A 26344-nucleotide genomic window follows, 5' to 3' on the forward strand; every position below is an offset into this window, starting at 1 on the left:
TTTATTAAACAAAAATTTAAAAAGTTTTTCATTATTTCCTGAAATATTACTTACCTGATGAAGTAATAATTTTCAGTTTAATTAAGAATAAGAATTACTTTATTGCGGTAAATGTGGTACATAATGATAATCATATAAATGTCAGTTTCACACACTAAAGACAATTGGCATGCAACATAGAGTGAAGCAGTAAACACATAATTATGTCTAAATTAATAATTTGAATTAAATTATGAAAAGAGAACCATTATCATGGTTCTACGTATATGTATTGTATATGTATCCTACAATATACGTGGAACTCTTAAAAATGTCTGTAAAGGTGAGTCACATTTGCACTGGAAGACTTGAAGTAACGGTAACTTATCCATTTGAATAAGCCGTGTGTGAGGAGCAAAAATTAGGCTTTTTCTAAAATGCCTCAACTTATTTTATCAAATTAAAAGATAACCGCTTTTTACGCCAAAAAAGAATAATGTTCCAAAAATACGGTTCTTTGTAAGTACGTATAATAAATACATTTATTTTCTGTTCGTACCTTTGAAGGTCCATTTTTTCGGTAAATTTTTATTTGCTGTATTATGCTAATACACTTTAAAACTTAGGTATTATTTGTGGGCACAGATCAAAGAGATTGTCGATATCTACTAAACACTAAGCTTTGTCAAATGTCTTTAGATAGAGCCTTTTCATTTGACTTGAAGAAGACAGCAGTATCATTTTAGTGGCTTTTATTTTAAAACATAACAAACAAGAAATATATCTGATTAATTAGCTTTGTGATTCATATTACTGCAGCACAAATCATGTAAAACTAATTGCAATCCAAGTCCAATTAACAATTTAAGAAGAGTTTGTAAAAAGACGGATAGATAACGAATAAAGATACACATACTATAAACGGCCATAACTTCTAGTAAATGCTTAACTTTTACTCATTACATTACGCTTTGCCCCTTGGGGGAATCGAACCTACAGTGCCGGTTGGCGCCGTAGTTTGGTACGCAAACTAAATAATCTCATAGGTTGATTCACAGTAAACAGTCATCAAGATAAAAGATTCTAATCGCGGTCCAGTCATTTCATCAAGTGACTGATAAAAACAAATGCCAGCAGCAAACGTGGAGGTGGCATGAGGAACGAGGGTCCATCCTTTAGATGCTGCCGCCATAACCATTCTAGTCGCGCGCGCGTGCGCAACCGCTCGGCATACATCGCGATGCGCCCGCGTTCCGATTTCAAATAGTTCGACAGTTTCATTTCTTTTTCTTCTAAAAGTGAAATAGAAACTGCTTTTAAATTTTAAATTGTGCCAGTGACAGTGAAAAGCTTTGGACTTTTTCAAGGTTAGTCAGTGAACTTTATTAAATGACATTCCAAATTCTAATGTTTTATTTGGCCGCAAAAAATACGAGCACTTACAATGACTGCACTGGATGGTTGAGTTTTTTGTGATACAAATACAGTACTCATTTGAAAAACGTTTGTGTAGCGAATGCATTTGTCGATCGAAATTATACATATACAATTGTTCATTCCTTATGCATGCATAGTAACAAAAATAGCTATCTAGCTCATCAAAATACCATTCGATGCAGTGAAAAATATAATCAAATGATAAAAATGGAAATGTACATTTATCGAGAAACTAATTTAGTCGATAGAATAGAGCTGTACAGGTTTGTAGGTTTCTAAAAGTAGTGTTATTTGAAAAATAGCTAGGTAATGTAATTATTAGTGCTCCACATTTGTGAGTATTATCTGCATAATACACCACATAACGGTAAAGTTAATTATTAACATACAATTGTAAATCTGTGATAACGGTAACGTATTTTGTCACCGTTGTAATAGTTAGTGCGTGAAAACTGTTTTCTCTCCCAAAAGAAAAACAATCAATTATATTTATTTACTATTATTTATATCACCTGATGGAAAGTGATTATAAGGCAATAGTTAGCCATTTTCATTTTGTACGAAATTAAATATTACGTACTTGAAGTGAAAGCTTCATATTTTAGCTATCTCAGATCTTGTAAACATAACGTAAACTTTATGATGTAAAGTGTCGCTTTCTAGCGATAAAACCGCCAAAATTGTGTTGTTCTTTGTACTTTCTCAGGTCCAATTTTACTCGTATAGATAAAAACGAGACCAAAATTAATCTAATTTATTTTGAGTATAAAACGTAACATTATTTAATGCAAAACAAGGCATTTATTTGACCGTAATCGCACCTGATGTTAAGTAAAATTTCTTGATATTCATAGATACTTCCGCATATTTACAAAATTTTATTTTAAATTAATCAAATTGGTTTCTCAATGAAATGAGGCAAGATCCCATTAGCATATTTTGTCAACCATAAGATTAAATTATATCCCATGTTATACTTAACAATTGTAGATTCCAAGGCAATCGACTGAACACGATAATGCTTTATATTGGAAGGTATTTATTATACAAAGTTTATTTACCTTATTTACATAAGAATGCGTGATGTCGTTATTAGAGCTATCAGCCTAAATATTTTTTTTAAGTAGGCACATTTTTGTTGCAAAATAGCTCTTATTACAAACTAGCTTTCCGCCCGCGGCTTCGCCCGCGATGAATATTGTCTGTTACAGAAAAACTTTATATCGCGCGCGTCCCTGTTTCAAATACAGATATAAAAACTATCCTATGCTATCCTATGTCCTTTCCCGGGACTCAAACTATCTCTATGCCAAATTTCATCAAAATCGGTTCAGTGGTTTAGGCGTGAAAGCAAGACAGACAGACAGAAAGAGTTACTTTCGCATTTATAATATTAGTATGGATAAATAAATATTACAAATAAATAAATGCCACAGTGACTACCTTTATATGCCACCACCAATGCGGGTTGATATTAAATATCAATATCACTTAGGACCTAAATTATTAATGGGTAGTATTAAAACGAGTGACTGTAAATTAAAGTTTTAAGTGTCAAAAATAATTAATTTAGGTTATAGTATTACTAAGTGAGCGACTGACTGCGAAAGATGAAAAATCAACAGAACAGCAACTAACAAACATTAATTTGAGGTACTTAAAATACACAATGAAATGCTTCTTAATATTTGAGCGACCTAATATTTGTTTGAGCGCCAACTTTACGTCCTGCATTATTTTCAATATTTGGCAATTTTTTTTTTTATACTGAGCGGCATTTTATCTTAAACGAAGTGTTTCAAATACAAAAACCACTGAAAAATACTACAATGAACAAAGTTACATTAAAAATGATATTTGAAGAAACACTATTATAATAGCCAAGTAATTATTAAAATTTAAGGGTAGGTAATGAAATGAAACAAGTAATAATAATATGCATTTACATAAATCGAAATAACAAAACAAAATAAGTCACTTCAGTCAACTACAAAAAGTAATATCATTAATTGTATGGAACATTGATAGGCACGAGGAGCCCTACTATTATACTCATCGTCATTGGCAAATAAGTGCTGGCTTGGACTTAGCAGGCCGACCTTGTTTTCTTTTTTGTCCAATGGGAATTATTTTTGCTTCTAGTGGTAGTGTTGTTAATTTCAGCCGAATCGCTAGATCCAAAATCCATTGTCCAAGCTCAATATTAGGTGCCTCAGGTAACGTAGGGGATTCTAATGACTATTGGGCTACCATATGGGTAGCAACAGACAGAAATCGCGACAGAGGAATTCTCTTATGAAGTTACTTCATTAGAAAACATATCAAAATAAAGAACATAAGACCTCACATAGAATATTTTCTTCTGTTATGTTATTTGTTTGGTGTGCAATAAAGTGTATTTATTATTATATTATTATTATCAGTAACCAATAATCATTAATAATGCAGCTTACAAAACTTTGCTGGAAGTGAACTTTTTAGTTGTTCGTTGGAAATAACTTCAATTGGAAAAAATCGAATCTATCTTAATATTGAAGTTGCCCTCTTTGTATTTCTAGTCGCTCACTTAGTAATGTAATCGCACGGACAGAATTTTAATATCTAAAATGGATTAAACATAACCCACTTATTGTAAGCTCGTTCTGCATTTGATTATTAATCAATATTCGTCGTTAGTTAAGTTAATTTTTCGCTTACTCAAAATCATACCGCTCAATTTATTAAAACAGTATGCCATCATCAGTCGCTAAGTTATTTTTTAGTCGATCGTTTTATAATTCCCCATTATTAATTAAATGACGATGGGCCAAATAAATTACTTGATACTAGTAGTAGAGTTAAATAAGTAGTTAAGTATTATGCAATAGATTCTTTAAAATTATTTCCCAACATAATAATTTTACCCTTACTAAAGAAAGATAGAATGAACGAAAGAAAAACGTTTTCCCAAAACTTTATTGTGATTAACCACGATACTAATCAACCGGGCTGTTAATTAAATGATCTTGCGAGTTGCGTAGGTACGCGCACCTGTCGTAAAATAATATGACGTTATTCTAGACACGTCGTAAATATTTCATAGTAAATAAAATAAAATATTTTATTACATTTGAGTAATTTATTACGTAACATTTTATATCAAAATATTTTTTATTTTATTTTCTACTAGCGGCCGCCCGCGACTTCGTACGCGTGGATCCCGTTTGACCCCCTTCATCTATCTTACGCGGTATAGATTTTTTCATACAAATGTTTTTTCCCGCTAACTACCGTTCCTGTGGGAATTTTGCAATATCCTGTTGTAATAAGCTTTAAGTTTACTAAGGTACCTGCATGCCAAATGTCAAGCGTCTAACTTAAGCGGTTTAGATTTTTCATACAAAAGGATTTTCCCGCTAATTCCCGCTCCCGTGGGAATTCCTAAGTATACTATAACCTGCCCAGGAGTATGAAGAATGATTGTACCAAGCTTCGTTAAAATCCGTCGAGTAATTTTTGTTTCTATAAGGAATATACAGACATACAGACAGACAGACAAAAATTTTACTGATTGCCTTTCTGGCATCGGTATCGATCACTAATCACCCCCTGATAGTTATTTTGAAAATATATTTCATGTACAGAATTGACCTCTCTACAGATTTATTATAAGTATAGATTATACCACTAGACCAGATGCTATAATAGTCGCATAACTCTGTTTCTTTTAATATAGAAATTGTTCTGGCCAGGAAGTATTTATTATTTTCTTATAGGTAAACTGCAATCATATAAACCTGATTTTACTGGTTTTCCTTCGGAAAATACACTCGTAAACCTACAGACACTAAGATCTAGCTTAGATCATAATATTAATTAGTTGTGTCATACTAAACAAAACAAAGTTGCCGCCTACTATTCTATAGCGTGCCAAGTTACAACATATTTAAATAACTTATTTTAAACTTTATTATGCCATGCCTAAAAAATAAAATCAATTGGTGGAAATCGACACGATTTGAAAATATTCTATCAGTTGGGGAGTGTCAGCCAAATCTTCCCTTTGCCTCTGGTAAATTAGAGAGGGTCGTACCTACTCATGCAGTGGACGCTAAATTATCTAATAACGTTGATGATAAATAATTTTCTCTACAAAATATTGAAAATTAAAACTCAGTGATATAAAAAATACTTCGTATATAGAGTCAAAGAGCAACGACCATAAATTAGCTACAATTCAGCATCGTATAGAAAACGTAACAAGTTTTTTTTAATAATTTCGTGATTGCCAGCATCCTTAAAGATCAAGCGTCAATATTAAAATAAGACAATATAAATGGATGCAATAATTCATGTTGTTTACTAATTACCTCACCTCGCTATAGCGCTTATATTGCGAAATCGTGCGTCCGTATCGAAAATCCGCTTCCACACGAATCGCTAATAGTTTCTTGGTTCCTTATCTGACCAAGGTTTTAGAAGTTAGATTAAATTACCACGTGTATGCTACGGTATTAACTTCCTATAGTTTCCCTTGGAGAACTTTTACTTTTCTTTTAATTTTGGAATCGGGTTACCCGCGCACTAGGCAGCCTGGCTGCCGCAGCCAGTCGAACATGTATGGGAGTCCGTGCACTAGGCAGCCAAGAGTGTTCATATACCGGATTGGCTTCGAGAGCCCTAGTGCGCGGGAGGAATTACTGTAAGTAATTTTATTGAAATTTCATGGAATTAAAATTTACTTCCGATTTTCAATATTCAGTGATTCTGGTGCTAGAATTTAACAACTTTTTGTACGAGAAATCTCCTCAAATAGATCACAAAATTAAATACATTATAATATTTATCTCTATTTGACCCATCAGGTTTTTTTGCATAGGATAATGTTTTTTTTATTAGTACCTAGGTATTTTATGCATCATGCATCCCTTAATCCGGTTTCAATTCCGTTCAGTTAATCCGTTAAATCGGTGAATCAGTATTAATTTTCAAACCTATAGTTATAAGTTTAACACAGTTTAACCTTTTTAAATAGCTAATTTCAAGATACAGATCGGCACGATTCCATACAAAATTACTTCCATTCATTACCTACAAATGCATCGTGCAAGAATAAACGCCTGATGTCATGGTGGTAAAAAAGGGTTAATAGGTACGTTGTTTGATGGTAACAAAGAAGTGCATTTAATCGTTTTTTAATGGTTCCACTACAATAGATTTGTATGTGTGTTTTTTTGGCAGACTCAACAACAATCTCTAGTCAATGAATTTAGACGTTTATTTTCATTTATTAAGTCTTAAATATGCGTTTATTTTTAACAACTTACAACACGATTATGTTTATTTGTCAGATTTATTTAATCAAATTAAGGAAGCTCACTTTATGCAAAGTAATGATCAGGTCAAAGGTTAAAGCGAGGATCACCCGGAATCCTCTAACACCTGAAACACAACAATGCCGTTTAAATTGTTGTTATGATGACTTATAGGTATGATAGTGCCAGCTAGTCAGGGAGACTGAGAACTAACACTACCAACCAAACCGAGAAGAAAAATTTGTTTTCACTGGGAACAGAACCCGGTACTTTTGTCAACCTTTTGTCTTGCCATTAGACCACAGAGGCGGTGCGTACCTTTATTTTAATTTACGATCACCAGTAAATAATATAATCTTTATACTATAGGTCTTTATTACTACAACGACCTCTGTTAAAGCGGTATTTCGAGATCTTTATGTATGAATTAAACAGTTACTGTCGCGATTAACGATATTTATGTAACGTTTATTATAATAACTTATGTAATGTAGAGCTCTTTAGTAATTAATTTTAATAAAGAAAGAATAATGAATTCAGACTCATTGTAGTTGATTTATGGAGTTAGGTTTATTTTCTAAACCCTGTGGTTTAAAAGGCGACTAAGTGAGATATTATACATTGTAGAAGTATATTATTATACTTGCATGGGAAGTGTAGTCCAAATCCTTCATTGGCTTAGGGTAAATTAAAGTTTCGTACTTCTGCAGTTGAGAATAATGCCCGTTTTCACCATCAATCCCTAATTTACCCCTGTGGTAACACCTGTCAGGAATTTTGTTTTTATAGGGGTCACTTAAAAATTAGGGATTGATGGTGAAAACGAGCATAAATGACCTGAAGATGTTATTGATTGAAAACTGACTACAATAGGTATTATTGAAAATGTAGTTTTGAAATCAACTCATTCACGGATCAAAGTGGAGAGATTAAAAAATATTAATGTAGGTTAAGAATTTAATAACAGCTTAGTTTTATCTAATCTCCATAAATACTACCGTGCGGTCATATTAAACGAGGGCAATGGATATGCGGGTGGTTTCGCAAAAGTTGCGTCTACGCAAAAGATTTTGAAGTTCCATCGAGCGTTGCGCAAAGGCATACAATGCATTGCGATGGAATTTGACCGCTATGCATACAATTTTGGAATTTAGACAGATGAAAATGTAAGGTCAAATCGAACTTATCATCACTAAATAGGTATTGTTGCTGGCAATTTCACAAGTAGGATACTTGTTTATATTCTTTGACTATTTCTATAGTATTTGCTACTCTCTATACGAAATCTCTCTGACAATATGGTACCAAACCATTTACCACTAGCAAATTGTAACTAACTTTAACCTTTGAAACTGACTGACTGACTGTCAAAATTAAGCTTTTCGTGCAAACTACAATATATTTTATAATGCGAACGGCTAGGGACTGGAACTTGTTGCCTGCTGCTGTCTTTCCCGAAGACTATAAACCGGGCCTTTTCAAGGCGAGAGTGAATAGGCACTTGCAGGGCAGCTATGTACCATCCTAGACTGCATCCCACTTAACATCAGGTGCGATTGTGGTCAAATACCTGCCTTGTTATGCATAAAAAAATTGGCAAAATACCTTGAGGGTTAAATTTACAAGGGCTCAAAATATGGCAAAAGAAATATCTCAGCTGAGCCATATTTCACGGCTCTCTCATTACTACATTAATAATATTTAAATAAAGCCAATTCCCCGATGTTAATTACTCTGTCGGACAGTGCCCAGTTGAGTAACGATTCTCATCTCGCGTAACAACAAAAAAGCTGAATCGAACGGTAATTGCCTCTCGTCACATTAAATAATAATTGCTGCCAACAACCGCAAAACAACAATTGGTTATACGCATTGTTAGATCAAAGAAAAAATTGCGCAAATTGTTGCCATTTTTCTGACATGTCAATGAAATACAATCGACAGCACATCAGTCTGTATCTATTTGTTGCAAAATCAAACTTAATATAAGTACACAAGGTAGGTACTGTAAAGTTTACCTTGATCTGCTGTCGTTACCTTAGTAAACGTGGATGACGGACGAGTCACGACATCGCGGCTCACGTAAAACGCAGATTAGTGCTTTAAAATCAGCTTTTCACAATCAAACTTATGCGATTTGTTGATAATGAACGAGCTTGACGGTTCAATTTGATTTAATAACTAAGATAAATTCAATTTTAATAGAATCCGTACTCTTTGATTATGGCTTAAAAGTGGGCTTTGCTTTGTTATATTTATATGTTTTTTACCCATTACTAAAATCTCCCAGCTCTCATAGTATTGAATTAATAATATCCCTTTAAAAATTTGTTTTTTATTTTTAAATTTACAAAAAGATTTCAGGTTTTCGTAGGGTCTTGATTTACAATTACTACCAATCGATCAACATGGAAAACATTGGGGGAGGCCTATGTTCAGCAGTCCTATGGCTGAAATGATGATGATGATGATGATTTACAATTTCATTATGTTTTACAAATTGGGGTTTCTCAAATTTTAATAAATTTCATAAAAACTAAAATTTTACTACGTATGGTTTTCTAGAACTCAAAAGCTTTGGTATTGTTTTTTTGAGACAATCTCTTCCTTACTGTATAGTAAATTAATTCCTAACATTATGCGATTCATTGAACTTTACAATTAGTGTCAAGAACAAGTCGTGATTCCGAAGCTGCATAAAGCATTTGACCGCAAAGTGAACTATAAACAAATCGGAAACGGTCGCTGTCAGTCTGCCAATCACAGATGGTAATTGCTAATTTATTGACAGGTAAACTGTTTTAGGTATACGTTTAAATATAAGTAAGATCTCACCACAACTTAAGGTTGATTAATAGCCTCTATTATAGCATATGCTTAAAAGTACTTAACTTACCGGTTACCGGTTGTACGGGCTGTATACACTCTTTGATGCACTGCACACTGTCTTAGCACCGGCTCACAATGTCACACTTATGTTATTCACTTATTAAGCCCTATCTAACCCTTTTTTTTGTTGTGGTTTTCACTTTGAGAAAGTCTGACTAGCTCTATTTACCTTCTGATAATTTCTATTTCTAAGCCTTTCGCAAACACGTGGGTGCTCCGCCTCCTTTAATAGTTCGCTTTATCTTTTACGAAGCTTTGATCCACTTTTCTCCGATAGCTTATAATATTATTAAAGACGGTAAGTCAATATAAATGCTAGATTACGAGTATTTGCACTTATTGAAGGGTAAGACATCTTGACTTAACATGTACCTAGGTAGGTATTCCCGCTCTTCTATAATTTGGTCACATTGAAGACTCAGATGCTTTATTCTTAAGGGAGCCAGATCACTTGAGTTTTAATGAGCCAGAAATAATCACATCACTTGAGTTGTAATGTCATTAATATTGGTAGTATCTGGACTGCTTTAGATCGTATCACTTGTAATCAGTGGAACTTAACCCTACAAGGCACCCAGTTCCATTTGTGGAACACCGACTTTAATCGTTCCTATAGCTATAAAACTATTAGTAGCGACATCTTTTGCATCTTATTAGAAGCTACTGACATTTAGCAATGTAGTAATACGAAGTTTTACCTAAAGATGTCGTTCGTGTTTTGGTTGTAGTGCACTAAGTGTGAAATTTGAATGAAAGTGACAAGTTAGTCGTTTGTCTGAATTCAAAAATAAATAAAAAATAGTTATAGAACAGTTTTGATTAGAAAAAAAATACTCTGTGTTATAAAGAAGTGTATATTTTGCAGAGGTAAGTTGTATTTTTTATTACAATAGTAAACGTATTACTAAATCACATTTTTATTGTAGTTCCACATACGGTACGTTGAGCTTTAGTGTCCGTTTTTACTTACGTACTTACGACAATTTACCATATGAATATTTTGATTTTATTGCAGATAATCTCGCGAAGAAGATTGCGTAATGGAGAAATTGAGTGTTTCTTAAATATTCATTCTGGGAGTGATGTGGAAGTGATGATGACATCGAAAAAAATCAGTCCATCCAACACTTTTACTACTGGACAAAGACCTCCCCCAAGAATTTCCACGAAGACCGGTCCTGTGCCGCTCGCATCCAGGTACCTCCGGCGACCTTCACCAGATCGTCGGTCCACCTAGTGGGAGGCTACCCACGCTTCGTCTACCGGCTCATGGTCGCCACTCAAGAACTTTCCTGCCCCAGTGGCCATCAGCTCTACGAGCTATGTGCCCCGCGCACTGCCACTTGATTTTAGCGATTCTGCGGGCTATGTCAGTCACTCTGGTTCTCCTACGGATCTCCTCATTTCTGATTCGATCACGCAGGGAAACTCCGAGTATAGCACGCTCCATCGCCCTTTGGGTGACCTGGAGCCAAGTACATCAATACTACCTCCTCATGATGTCAGACGTGATGGGTTTGAGCATTTCCTATTTGGGGTGAAAAAAGACAACGATGCAAATATCCCGGTTGCAAAGTAAAACGTCCTTATCTCAAATGTCACGAAGAACTTTTCCTAAATAAATATAATAACTAATTATTGTTTTAGATCTTTTCATCAATAAAAAATAACAAATTTATGATATTATTCATATGATTATGTTTATTATAAATTGCAATATATAAAAAAGTTAAATAGATAATAGTTATTTCATTTTATTAAGAATAATAATTTTAATTATTAATACCAAAAATTATAGTTAGGGCTCAGAGTACCATATGTGGAACTAAAATAAAAAGTTGATTTTTCAGTAAAATATGATTTTATTTTTATTTTTATAAGTTTTTCCTATCTTCTCATCACTAATTACAACCAATATATTTTTGTCGCGCACTAAAAAAAAATTGAGCCTTGTAGGGTTAAACACCATTAAACACAGAGTAAATTCCAAATTGTTCAAACATGAGGTCGATTCCTTGCCCAGTGCTGAAAAAATATACTAAAGTCATTTAAATATCTTGGCTAACACTTAATTAAGATGTGAATATATTTTTGCTTTGTCTTTACATCGGCATTTGCCTTTGAATGCAGTACGGGCTTTTGTTTTATCATGAGAAAATGAACCTCATTATTTTATTCAAATACAGAAACAGAGCAATAAAATGAATTAAGAAATAAATTTTAAAATTCAAGGATCAGTGCTTGGGTTGCGATAATGAGCAAGAACGTGGGAAAAATATACTACCTACATATACATAAGGGGGAATATACTCGTACATGTACAATTGTACATGCGGGTACATGGAGAAACCAACTGAGCGGTGTTCAAATCATTAATCATTAGAAAATATATTCCCTAACTACTACAACAATATGAGCTGGGTATTTTCATAAGGGTGAAGAGGCATTTACTAATAGGTATCCTCGATTGCATCTACATAAAACATTATGCATTATGATGCTGCGGTTAAATGCAAGTAGTTTCCTATAGGCATCAGCCTAAATCCGGGTAGGCATAGTTTTTTTAGGATTAGGCAGTCCTCATAAATAACTAACCACTAATTGCCTCCAGCTTAATCAAAAGTTGTTAGGTAAATAAAAGTTTTAAAGACTTATTTAAGTATAGCAATAATTTTTTTGTCTGAATAATGCCCTGAAACGGCACACAAATGTGGCAACTAAATAGATATTTCTACAAAAATAGGTAGTCGACATGGACTGGTTGTTTAATCTAAATATAATATAACTCAAAGTTGACTGACTGACTGATAGTGATCTATCAACGCAACAGCCCAAACCACTAGACGGATCGGGCTGAAATTTGGCATGCAGGTAGATGTTATGACGTAGGCATCCGCTAAGAAAGGATTTTACGAAACTCCACCCCTAAGGGGGTAAAACGGGATCCACTTTTATACTTTTTATTCTTGATTTCCGCGATTAGTAAGACGTCAACTTACTACTTTGTAATTTTGCTGTGACAGTGGTAGCTGGCACTAATTTTCACTGACAGAGAGCGTGAAGGTAATGCTACATTGGTTCCGATTGAGTTGCTCCAAATGGAAAACATTTGCATACACCTTTAGCTCGGCTACACATTCTTGTGGAAACTTGATCTAAATAAAATTTGCATACAACTGGATCACACTTTTTTTATTTACGCCATTAATGTCTTAAAGAACTCGAGATGTCTGGAGTTAGGAGGCAAACAAAAAATGGTCTCCGTTGTTCTCTTTTGTACAAACTGCTCAGAAAATAAGTACTTAAATGCACTTGACATTAAAATCAAAGCTCTATAATCACATGGGATTTGAATGACACGTCACAAACCCATTGGAAACGTACCTAATTAAAGCATATAGCGGAACTAATCTTTAAGTGAGGTAATCATTCTGTCACTCTGAGTAATAATAGGCTGAAAACTCAGTGAAATGACTCACTGATAAACACTATAATTTGCACATAGTAAACCAAAGTCCAGCTAACTAGCGATTAAATGTTGTATATTATTTATAAAATGGGCAGATTTGTAGGTAATAATTCTAGAGCTCTATTCAACGCGATGCGTTTGATTTGCTGCTTCACTTAAGCAAGCATCGTTTGTGAATACGGGCGTAATACCTTTGACCAAACCGCAGTAGCAGCAGTAGGATATAAGCCTTAGGCTTCCTATAGATTCACTTCTGTTTGAGGTATGACGCATAGGATTGAAACATGTGCTGTCCATTTAAGAGGTCGAGCTGAGGAACTTTATAAATACTTAGTTTCAATAAAACTAACGCCCTAAACCGACTGGAGGAAGTTATGAAGAGGTTATTGCATAGTAATGTAATAAAACCTTCTCAACCTCATCAGCTACCCTTGGCCTGAGTGTAGAATTCGTCTATTTGGCAAATCAGAGAGTCGTGCTCCTGGATTGAAAACTAAAATATAACGTGATAATTAATAACACAGTAACTATCTGGCTAGAGAGAATTCAATCAGCCTTCAAAATCGATATTAAAAATATGAAAAAAAAAACTTTTTAAAAACTTAGCTTCCTTTTTTTTTTGGTAAAATACCAACAGGATGTTTTAATTAATAAATAGTTTTTATGGCCCATCAGACCAGCCAATAGCCCAGAGGCATCCATGGCGTCATCAATGTTTATATGGAATAATCACGGTCGCCATTTTGATCATTGTGTTCCAAACCTACGCAATGCTTTTAGGCATGTATGAGACACTCGTCCAATTAAAGTCAGTTACAATTCGACGAGTATTTGTAGTACGTGTAGAAGCCACTGTAGGCTTGTATGACATTTACAAATAGCCATACTACTAAGCCTTAAAGAATACACACCAAGCCAGCTTTATTTTAAACTAGCGGCCGCCCGCGACTTCGTAAGCGTGGATCCCGTTTTACCCCCTTAGGGGTGGAGTTTTGTAAAATCCTTTCTTAGCGGATGCCTACGTCATAACATCTACCTGCATGGCAATTTTCAGCCCGATCCGTCCAGTTGTTTGGGCTGTGCGTTGATAGATCACTATGTCAGTCAGTCAGTCAGTCACCTTTGAGTTATAATATTTAGATGATCATGTCAACGACTTGTACTTTCTATGACTTGACAACGTCAAAAGTCAACGACTCTTGTCGGCGGATCGGGTTTAGTCTGGCGCACGTGACATTGGCGGAACAGTGTGCCCTGTGGCGAAAAACACAAGTTCATCGCCATTAAAAGAAGAAGAAGAAGGGTTTAGTCTGAAGTCTGTGGTGAAGCCTGCATTACTTAGTGTTGAAGAAGTAGTGCGACAAACTTGGGAGTTAAAAACAGAAAAGAAAGGAGAAAAACAGTATTAAATGTTGACGGTTATTAATAGAAAATTGTCACTCCACGGGTTTTTACAATAAAACTTTTATAACGGTATATACTAACTTTATAAGGTTACTACTTTTATAAGGTTACACTAGATCCACCATAACACCAATTTTTAAAGGAAAAACAAAAATGATAAGAATGGCGCTTCACTTTCCTGCCAAGAAGTCTCATTCTTATTGTAAATCTGTTACAATGAATTGCAAAACTTTCTTTTGCGAGATTAATTGCTAATTCTGCAACACTGACCGTATCTAAGTGCAGAATGTGGTAACATCAATCGTTGTCTTCAACCGATCTCGGATTGATGATCAGATTATAAATGCGGCTGTAAATTCTTAAGGCTTAAGTCTCACTCACTATTAAGTTCTTAATAAGTACTTAATAAAAAAGATAATAGGTAGAGCATTAATTACTGATTATGTGACAGCGAAAAAGAAAAGTAAAAAAAAGAAAAAAGTATTTTATTTGCCAACAAAAAGTTTACAGTCTGTTTGTCTAGCGGCTGCTGCACTAAGCTGTGCTTGATCACAACCCCTTTAAGTAGGTTAGTAGGTAATGAAAAAAAATGTTGAAAAGCAGACTTTTTAAATAATATTTTGCGTAAAAAGTCAGATAGAAATAATTTACAGATCATCAGTTGTATTTAATCATCGAATTTCAATTTTTGTCGCACTGTCACATACCTTATTAAATTGGAGTAGAGTGTCAATGTTTATTCTACAAGTAGTCTGCCCACAGCATTATATAACTGTCTACAGCAATTCAAAATATACAGACATCAGCACATCAAGATTAGCACTGTAATACCTACTTTATGCAATTGTAATAAGCGCGATTTTGCAACAGAAAGTATATTGTTCTTTTGACTATAGATGTTTGTATGGGCAGATCCCATTATCAATCTCTGGCCTCGGCTGTTCATACAGTCTTGGCTCTTTCTGAGCAATGGCGGCATCGGTCAACGTCGCGCTGTTGTTCCAGTATACAGTGCATACTTACGATAGAAATGACAATCGTATTGGGTGGAATCGATCAAAGATTTGTATCATGTTAGCGGTATACCGAATAAAACGATCAAACGGATAACTTGCGTTTTTTTTGGTAAAAGCGACTTTTTTAACTCAATTAACATGATTATGTCTACCAGAAATTACTAAGGCTGGGTTGCACCATCTTACTTTAACTTTGACAAAAGTTAAAAATCTGTCAAACTCCATACAAAAAACACCGGTTATCTTTAAAGTTACAATCTTTTAGGCTGGGTTGCACCATCTTATTTTAACTTTGACAAAAGTTAAAAATCTGTTAAACTCCATACAAAAAGCACCGATTAAGGTGATGCCTTGCGAATATTGGGCGTTTTAAAGAAGCGCAGAATTAGTTTTAATCGTACTTTTCTTATTACTTATGTTCTTATTTTGAAATATGTCATAGTTGACTAATAAATCTAGTGTCTGGTCGAAGCCGAAACATGAATGGAAACAATTTTCTCGATAGAAAAAAAATCCAAAGATGACCCTTCTATTACTCGGTTTTTCGTTTTATAAGCAGATAGGCTAATATTTCAATACCAAATTTTGTATATTGGTAAGGTAATAACATATTCTAAGTACTGGTCGAGTTATTTTCTTTAAATAGTGTTTGGTTTTTCAATAAATACATGATTTCCGATTTTTGTCGCTTACGTTATTTTATTCCGCGCCGCGCGCGCTATTGCTGTCCCTTTCCTCGCACTGAGAAATCATATTTCTATCCCTCTGTGTGCGAGGCATTCAGTCGGCCGAAAACTTTTACGAGGTAGCGCCTTAAGTACTTAATCGGCGCTTAAGCTTATCGGTGCAATCTTAGGCTGGGTTGCACCACCTGGTGCAACTCAGCCTAAGATTGTACACTTGTTGAAATAAAGTGATCTTCCTGAATTTAATCAATTAATATTAACAATACAGTAAATGCTTAATTTGTATAATCTTCATAAACCATCATCATCAAATCAACATCTAAATCCAATCCTGAATATTTTGTTTTTAATATTTTTGCAAATGAACTGACAATAAAAATATGAACTGCTATTATGAATGCAACTAAGTAATGTATCATCAGTGGCTGTATCTATTCCGATGCCGTTCGCCGTAATGAGAAAGGCGATTGTGTGCTTCACAATGGCTGGCAGCGAGAAAACTTTGACTCGAGGCGGCGTCTTTCCGTTCTATACATAGCCGGAACGCAAGGGTGTGAAACTAATCGAGTATAGTTTGGAGGTGACTTTTTTTACTAAGCTCCTCCAAACTATACACGACCAGTACGCATATGCTGCGTACTGCTCGCGTATACTTTGTAGTGACTTAGGGCAAATATCTTACTCCAAAATATACATCGCCAGTACGCATACGGACTAATCACGTATGTATTGTAATAAGTGCGTGATTACAATTTACCTATACGCGAGTAGTTGCATGCTAGTCATTTTGTCTTATTGACCTCTCTTTCTATTACATATTAATTAATATCTGCGTGTCTACTTTAAACATTGAATCATCTTTCGACACGTATTCTGCCATAGAAAAGATATTTGTTTTGGGGCTGATATTTAATTTTCACCAATTCTCGAATAACTCTTAAATTAAGAATTATGTAGGTATGGAAATATGTCAAAATGATTTTGTTCTTGAGATAAAAGTTAATAAATAAAATAAATAATAAATAAATATCCTTAGACATTTTACACTGCGCTTCTAGTCCCAAACTAAGCAAAGCTTGTACATAATACTAAGTATTAAACATACATACTTAACCTCCTGGGGCCCGGGAATTATTTTTGTCGTGAATTCATATGAAAACTATCCAAATAGTATTAATAATTGATATAATTATCATAAAAAATAAAATAAAAATTTTTATCTGGAAAACGGCAATTTTCTGAATGTCATATATTTACGACATCGGTTCCCAATGTCAACGACTTTTTTATTTCATGTACAGGATGTCCCGTAATAAATTGCACAAAAGTAATTCCTAGTTAAGTTTCTTGACTATCTACAACGAATTTGAATCGATTTTTGAAATATATTGAGATGCCAAAAATTTTTTGTTATATTTTTAATTTTTTTTCTGCCTGTACTTACTTTTTTCTATGCAGTGGATGCAACTATTGATATTTTTTAAGTACCTTTTCGTTAAAATGTAGCTAGATAGATTCTTTATCAAGTTTTATGTCATGTTTGGGCAACAACATTGCATCTCTATTTTTTTTTTAATAGTATTTCAAAATTTTATTGCATTTCATTTGGATGACTCAAATTAAAAAATCCTCGTGATAAAAAAATGCATCGCACCAATGTGTAATTAACATTAAATGATGTAGATAAGGTCAATAGCAATAAAAAAAAATAAAAAACAATTTGATTAAGTGCCTTATGAAATTATTTTAATTTCATAAACAAAAATCAAAGTGACTTGAGGTGTTGATAATACTTCTGGGCCGACTTTACCAGTAAAATCAATTTTTGAGTGTTCTATTATGTTATATTCGCATATATCTACCTAAACAAATAAGAAAATTATATCAGATTGTATGCTATTTAATAGAAAATGTATAATGTCATACAGGTATTACACTGGGCTCTGTCAGTTTACACTAGTAATTGGGACCTCATGTAATACCTGTATGACATTCAGATTTCACCATGGTTTTCATAGTTTTCATACGTATTTCCACAATCAGTGATACTCAGATAATAAAACAGTTCAAATCCCAAAACGAATAATAACAAAGGCTTATAGAAATCGTTTATATTTTAGTAAAAATTTCATTATTACTAACCACTTGTTCCCGGTCGCGGCGCCGTCGCTAGTTCAATTAAAGATAAAAAAATATAAATGTCACTTCACTAGCCAATCACAGCTAAGAATGATGGACAGATGCACCATCTAACTAACTAACGTAAAAGTTCTGGTAAATTTCAACAGATAGCGTTGATTTATATTTTTTTGTTTTATGTAATAAATATATGACGCCAGGCCCCAGGAGGTTAAATACTTTTTTTTTGTAAATACATACTATACATAGAAAACACCCAGTCCAATACAAACAAATATGTTCATGCACACAAATGTTTGTACTGTGCGGGAATCGAACCCGCTACCTCCGGAATCGTAGTCCGTTTCGAACCACTACACCAAACGGCTGATAATACAAACCTAGCATTTAAAGACTCGCATAATGTATTAATAATGCACGTTGAACTTTCTTCTCTCACTCTCTCTCATTTTAAATGAATTTATGATTACACTAATAATTGTTTTTAATTTGAAATCTACCTAATCAATTTAATTTCAAAAACCACTTACAATAGTGTTAAAAATCTAGATTTATTATAGATTCAGTAAAATAATAATATTTTATGTAATAATATCGAATAAATGCAATTTTAAATATAATTTCATATTTTACTAAATCAATATAAAATAAACACACTCTAGTCAAGTGTAAGTGGTGTAGTAGAAACTAATCGAGTATAGTTTGGATATGACTTTTTTTAGTAAGCTCTTCCAAACTATACACGATCAGTACGCAAAATCGTGTATAGTTTGGAGTCACAGATTTACAAACGGGCACTACAAAATATACACGAGCAGTTTCCTATGGGTGCGTTCTGGCCGTGTATAGAACGGAAAGACGCCTCGAGGCGACTTCGAAGAAAACATACGATGCAAGAGAGTGCACTTTTAGATCAAATGCAAGTTTAATTTCTTGGACAATGTTTCCTTACATTTTTGAAATGGTAGTAAAATATTGTCTAAGGTATCCAAAGAAAAGTATTTTCATCGGCGTGAAAAATTATTTTTTTAATAAATTAATTGGAGCAAACATGACTTGCTGAGCTGGACAAGCGGGAAAAATTTCAGTTCGCATCTTTTTAACATGCGTTCGATCCTAAAAGCATTTTTTTTAAATCCCTCTGACATTCATACAAATCTTCCCCGTGAGTTATTGAATATCATTCAAAATCTTATTTCTCTTTCACTTGTCTAATATTTAAATTTCAGACATAACTACTGCCTTGTCTTTGAGAAAAAGTATATACTCGTATTACAAGACGACAAATTTCCACCACCGATGCGGGTTGCACTACTTAAACATATCTTCGAGGCTTGGGAGAATTCTCAAAATGCACTAGGGGTCTTCTGTGATCTCTCAAAAGCTTTTGACTGCGTAGAACATCAAACGCTAATTCGCAAACTGCACTATTATGGGGTGAAGGACTCGGCTTTGGATTTAATACAATCCTATTTAAACTTTAGAGTTCAAAAAGTTGACATAAATGGTGTTTTGTCTTCTGGGTCACCTGTGAAAATGGGAGTTCCGCAGGGGTCCATTCTGGGTCCATTCTTGTTTCTTATATACATTAATGATCTACCATATTTTGTTAAGGACTCTTGCGAAATCGTGTTATTTGCTGATGACACATCTTTGATTTTTAATATTGATAGAAGTAAAAATAACTTTGACGATGTAAATAATGCACTAACAAGAGTTTTAAGTTGGTTCACTACAAATAATTTACAACTCAATGCAAAGAAAACAAAATGTATAAAATTCTCTTTGCCTAACGTAAAAACAGTTAGTACCCAAATAGAACTTAATAATAATGCAATCGATCTGGTAGACTCTACTGTATTTCTAGGAATTACCCTGGATTCAAAACTCCAGTGGGGCCCCCATATAGAAACTCTGGCGGGAAAGCTCAGCTCAGCGGCTTTTGCAATAAAAAGGATACGGTCATTAACCGATGTTTCAACAGCTCGCTTAGTCTACTTTAGCTACTTTCATAGCCTAATGTCATATGGAATCATACTATGGGGCAAAGCTGCAGATTTTGAAACAATATTTATTTTGCAAAAACGTGCGATAAGATACTTGTATAAAATGAAAGCAAGAGCGTCCCTTAGAGAATTGTTTAAAGAAATTGGCATTCTCACGGCCGCTTCACAATACATCTTAAACTGTATTCTAGTTATTCAACAAAATATTAACGAATTCAAAAAGAAAAGTGATATTCACCAATTTAACACTAGAAATAAAAATAAATTGGCTATACCCGCTTTTAGACTTAATAAAGTGTTTGCCACTTTTATGGGACAAGGTATCCATTTTTATAACAAAGTCCCTGATAAATATAAAGAGCTACCGTATAATAAATTTAAAGGTATAGTTAAAGATCACATGCTTAAAAAAGCCTATTATACAACTCGAGATTTTCTTAATGATAAGTCATCCTGGGAGTAGGATTATGGTCCTCTCATGCTCGCACTAAAAAGAATTAAAATGAAAAGTAATATTGTATAAACTAATAATAAATTTCTCAAATGTTATAGTGTCATGCTTCTCAATCTGGACTGTTACTTAGCTTTATTATTAGTTTTTTTTTTAAAGAGATAACTTGGCATTGTCATTCTCACTACAATGTCTCTGGGGTGGTGGCGTAGTGAGGCGGGTCGTTACATTCCCTCTAATATGGTCGAGTGAAGCGATGGCTGGTTCACTCGTCATGTCTGTGAACAGGCGCTGCTTTCGGGGACTGGTCAATCCAAGTTATTCAAATTTATGTATGCGAGTCATTTCTACTAGTACCTTAATATGTAAGTCTAGATATTAGCACGTCACTACCTTGTTTAATATACCACGCAATCTTGTATACCCATTCTTATGATACACCATACAAGAATGCATGGTAAATTCAGTGAACTGCTCCTGAATCGAATGTACCTACTACTACTATTTCTATTTATTTATATTAACCGGCAGACAGTGGTGACTGAGTTTGTTGCGGCGCTTCTTCTCAGCACTTGCCAAATGTTGGTCTCGAAGCGCTGGTAGGGTAAAAAGATTATGAGACATGTAGAGGCTCCTTAAGAGCATATGACGATTTGTAAGAACTATTTATTAGTCTAAACAAATAAAGAAATTTTGACTTTGACTTTTGACTTTAATGCATAACAGATACTACACGTGTAAACCTTTTAAATTAACAAACAACTTGCGAACAGGTTTTTTGCTGTTCAAAATAATAATCACGTTATTTAGTATGCGCGTGCTAATGTCAAAACAAAACCTCGTGTTAGTGTTTATTAATCAATGTTTCGTTCATTCAATTAACGTTCCTAATGTACTACGTGACTCATATACATAGTCTTCCGGATTCGTAAAAAACGTAACACATACAAACGGAATGAATAAACAAACTGTAGTTAATTTTGATCAGAGGAAATAGATCCAATTTTTGCGTTTAATTACCAATAAATTAATGGACTACCCGCTACTATTAAGTCGTTGATTGAGTGCTGAATTCTATTTTAAAAAGCTTTTTTAGCATTCGGTTTATGTCCCATATTATTTGAAGTCAGCCTATCTCTCACACCAAAAATAAAAAATACACGTTACAGAAGGAAATGGCGAAAGTACGTGATTTATAAAAACAATATTGTCCCTTTTCACTTAAGTCCGCACATTTAAAGTGCGAATAGAGCATACAATCCACTACCCTGCGCGGTCGCTCGGAAGATTCTACTCGGCGCGGGAGCAATCGGGGAGAAAATGTGTGTGCTAAGTCGCGACCGGAGGTCAATGGTTTTTCATTTACTGAGAACACAACTTTCTATATTCTACAGCCATTATGCGGCCTTAGGAAACCCATGGGTCTTGAGATTGCTTGATAAAAATATTTTAGAATAGCTGTGCCTGCGACTTCGCACGCGCAGAAATTGTTTGAATAATTTTACAAAAAATAATGTTTCGTAGTAATTCTTGAGATTAGCGCGTTCAACCGAACAAACAAACTCTTCAGTTTTATAGTTAAGTAGTTAAGTATATGTAGATTCAAGAGCCACGTTAACTTAAACATCAACATTATATTGAAGACTGTCTTTATAGTTTTTGCTTGTTTAAGGTCACCTTAAAATTTTAGTCAGCGAGTCCAATGAACCATACGCAAAATTATGTGGTCTCTGATCTCACTAGAGAGATTGATTGTAATGTCACTAACAATGTAGATTGAAAAGAGCATGATAAATTGCGACACTGACAATGATATGAGTTCTAAGTATCGCTATAGTCAATGACTATAGAGATGAATAGAGATGACTATTAGTCATTTCTATTTTCAACGCGATATTATTAAAATGTGCATATTATATTAACATACTTATTGTTTTCATTTCAGATGGCGACGGTAATGCAGAAAATTATCTTCGCTGTCCTAGTCCTCCAGTGGGCCTCGGCGGCGCCGAGTGACGTCAAACTAGAAGACATTGCTGAGGTTAGACAAGTGGAAGACAAATCTGACGTCGCCCCAGCCACTTTACTGGAAGAAAACTCCGACGATGAGGCATCGCAGGGCCAACGACGAAAGAGGTGGTACAACTATTACGGGTTTCCTCCATTCAATCCGATCGGGTTTAGCAGGGACGATTCATTAGGCCCCAGCATTTTCGGAGCACAAGACCCATTAGTACACATACACAGACGGCTTCAAGAAATCAACAACATTGCCAGGCAACCTCCGATCCCTCAGTTCCCACCGCCACTGCCACAATTCCCAGCATTTGTCCCAATCATTTACATTCCACAAGTGGGTTGTGGTTGCACACCAGATAACACACCACAGAACCCTTCCACTGACAGGCCCACACCGCCTCAGGGCAACCAGAACACAACTGATAATCCTGGCGTTTCTAACAGGTGGCCCGAAATGGATGATGAGCGGCAGAACTGGGGGATCGTAATGAACGGAACAGAGCCTGTTGAGGAGCCGGTAGAAGATGTTGGTGATGGTAGCAGACCGATTTCGTTTGATCCTATTACGCCTATTAGACCCATGAATCGACCTGCACCGCCGGTGGAACATGGCAGCAGTCAAGCAGGAGACGCGAATGGTGGGACGACTACAACTACTACTGCAAGACCATCAGCAGCGGCTCCCGGTGGATTTGCCGGTAGTCCCGGTCTTGCCCCCCCTTCAGCTTGTGATGGCGCCATATTAAGCTGTTGTCACCAAGCGCAAGTGACATACGACTGTTTCGCACTCCAAGGTTGTCCCGACCCGTCCTCCTACGGGAACCCTTGCGACCCTGGAGTAATTTTCAGGGTCATTGAGAGGTTCCAAAGGTTTTACGGTCAGCGAAATGGATGAATTGTAAATGAGTAGTTTTTTCGAAGTTCATCTGTGATTTTTTTAAACAGTGTTTATTTTAAAATAGTATTACGAATCAAAATATCCTGCCAGAGTAAAAAATCACCATTACGAAAAGTTACTACAAAAAATTTCAGCTAATCAAAATACTTACCTGTAATACCTACATATGAATAAGTAAGATAAAGTTTTAGAAAAGTGATCTTTTGAAATATGCAGTAACTTGATGTTTCTTTTGCCTGGCATTATGAAAATTCGCTCTTCTGAAGTGAAATTATTTCACTAACAATCAATTTGAAATATTTATGAGAACAAAAAAATAGGTAGTCATGTACCTAATAAAATGATAAAAATGCTATTTTTATGTTTCGGCTATCTCTACCATGAATCGAATATTATTTCAGTAAAATTAAAATGGTATGTATTTCAATAAAATATGGAGTTAGTAGAAGAATCAGTTTTCATAGCTAAAATGATAAGTGCAGTTCCTACAATGTAGTTCGTAAGGAATACTATGTTTCTTCAACTGAATCGTACAAATTTTGCTAGAATTCTCTTTAAAATTATCAATGGTGGACTTGTAGTGATCTTTACTATTAAGTATTAGCAAGAAATAAATGCAGATAATTTTAGGTATTACTTTTTCTAAACCAGAAAAAGCCTCGATAGCTTTTGGATTTTTGAAATTAAAAACAAAAGTTATTTAAATGTAAAGAGCTTTTTTTATTTTAAGAAACCATGCTAAGTTAGCCTAGATTATAATTTTCTACAGATATGTTCCTAGTAATGTGTACTAGTTTGTGTGATTCATCAATTTCGACGCAATTTGGTCCAATTTAACCCTACAAAGACACAAGTTTGCGCGTTCACCGCCAAAAAGTTGCCGTTTGTCGTATCCCGCTGTTTCGAGAGCACTCCCCTAACTGCCTCAGCCAATATCGGAATCCTTGGTGTCGACATATCGAGCGAAGTCCAGTTCCGTGGTCATTTAGAGGGTAAGGCTAAATTAGCCTCGAAGAAGCTTGGTGTGCTCAATAGATCGAGACGGTATTTCACTCCAGCCCATCGTCTGCAACTTTACAAGGCGCAGGTTCGGCCTCATATGGAATACTGTTCTCATCTTTGGGCAGGTGCGCCCCAGTACCAGCTTCTCCCTCTGGACCGCATTGAACGGAGAGCAGCTCGAATCGTTGACTGCCAGGACATTTCGGATCGGCTTGACCCCTTGGCGCTGCGTAGAGATGTATCCTCACTGTGCATATTCTATCGCATGTATCACGGGGAGTGCTCCGAAGAATTATCCGGACTTATTCCTGCCGCCACTTTTCGCCACCGATCTACCCGACAGCACTTCCACCCCCATCACTTAGATGGTTGGCAGTCCACAACAGTACGTTTCTCTAGAAACTTTCTGCCCCGTACAACCAAACTGTGGAATGGACTGTCGTCTGCGGTGTTTCCGGACGGATACGACCTGCAAGCTTTCAAGAGGAGAGCGTATCTTTACCTTAAAGGCCGGCAACGCACCTGTAACGCCCCTGGGTCTGCGGGTGTCTATGGGCGACGGTAATCACTTACCATCAGGTGATCCGTTTGCTCGTTTGCCTCCTATCACATAAAAAAAAAAAAAAAAAAAATCAATCCATTTAATTAAACACTCCATACGAAGCCTGTGTTGTCGTAATTACTTTATATTTAAATCAATAAAATTGTGCTACTGCTTATGCCATATTTTGTACAAATAAATTATTATATTATTTATCATGCTTACGCCGATTTATGAATAATTTAGTCCAATCCGAATACTTTTGTTTAAAAGCTAATTGGAAATTTTTTGTATGTAAAATTATTAACACAGTCATCAACGTATTTTTTTAAATGTACGAAACGATTGGTCATTATACTATTTTAGGGTAATAATAACCGTCAATGCAGAAAATACATCATCACAGGCATAATAAATTATGTTCTATGATAAATGTATTACATTATATAAATTTTACTAATGTAAGATAATATTTTTTATTCAATATTTATTAATAAATCGAATACTGTATTGTGAATTTTATTCAGTTTTATTTGACTTTGATAACAGCTCTACATTTTTAAGAGACCTTTCAGTCCAGTCGTAAAACACATTTTTATATGATTTTTCAAAAATGGAATAGTTATGAACATGAAATGACAGACCAAAATAATCTGAAGTTATTTGAAGATAATGTTCTCGCTGATGATTTTTAGCTTTAAAATATTTAAGTACAAGTAAATGAGTCAGACTCATGCCAGATAGGTGTTAATCCAAGTTACTCTACGGTAGCAGTGAAAAAAATAGTTTGTGATGTCACTACACAGATCCGGATACAGAAATCTTGATTTTATGCAATTTAACAAACAATTATCGCTTTAATAACCCATAGATATGCATACTTCACACCTGAGATAAAATATATAAATATAAATGAAGAATTAATAGGTAGATGTACTTCTCATTCAAGGATCCTCTTCTTACCAAGTAGCTTTTATGTTATGTGAATAAGGTACATTTTGTATGATCATTGCGTACTTACTCATAGCTATACTATAAGGTTAATGTGCAGTAAATACGATGGTATATAGAGGGTTGCCAGCATTATTTTATTCTCTGACCTTTGCCTACACAA

General features: G+C 34.8%; 1 protein-coding gene across 2 annotated transcripts; it reads left to right on the plus strand.

The window, feature by feature from the left end:
• The first annotated feature begins 1171 nt into the window (after positions 1-1171).
• On the plus strand, positions 1172-25747 carry LOC135073967 (uncharacterized). 2 transcript variants are annotated; one of them, XM_063968239.1, is made up of 3 exons: positions 1172-1346; positions 22716-22906; positions 23234-25747. In XM_063968239.1, the coding sequence occupies exons 2-3, from the start codon at positions 22716-22718 to the stop codon at positions 23682-23684; spliced, it is 642 nt and encodes a 213-aa protein (XP_063824309.1). In that variant the 5' UTR covers positions 1172-1346; the 3' UTR covers positions 23685-25747. The 2 variants fall into 2 exon arrangements, with proteins under 2 accessions (XP_063824309.1, XP_063824308.1); XM_063968238.1 differs by having other exon boundaries at positions 22716-25747.
• Positions 25748-26344: the final 597 nt, after the last annotated feature.

The sequence above is a fragment of the Ostrinia nubilalis genome, chromosome 8 (assembly GCF_963855985.1).
Source record: "Ostrinia nubilalis chromosome 8, ilOstNubi1.1, whole genome shotgun sequence".
Taxonomy (NCBI): domain Eukaryota; kingdom Metazoa; phylum Arthropoda; class Insecta; order Lepidoptera; family Crambidae; genus Ostrinia; species Ostrinia nubilalis.

Bases quoted from the DNA above. Each gene is read 5' to 3' on its own strand.
- LOC135073967 (XM_063968238.1), top strand. From the start codon at position 22,716: ATGGCGACGGTAATGCAGAAAATTATCTTCGCTGTCCTAGTCCTCCAG.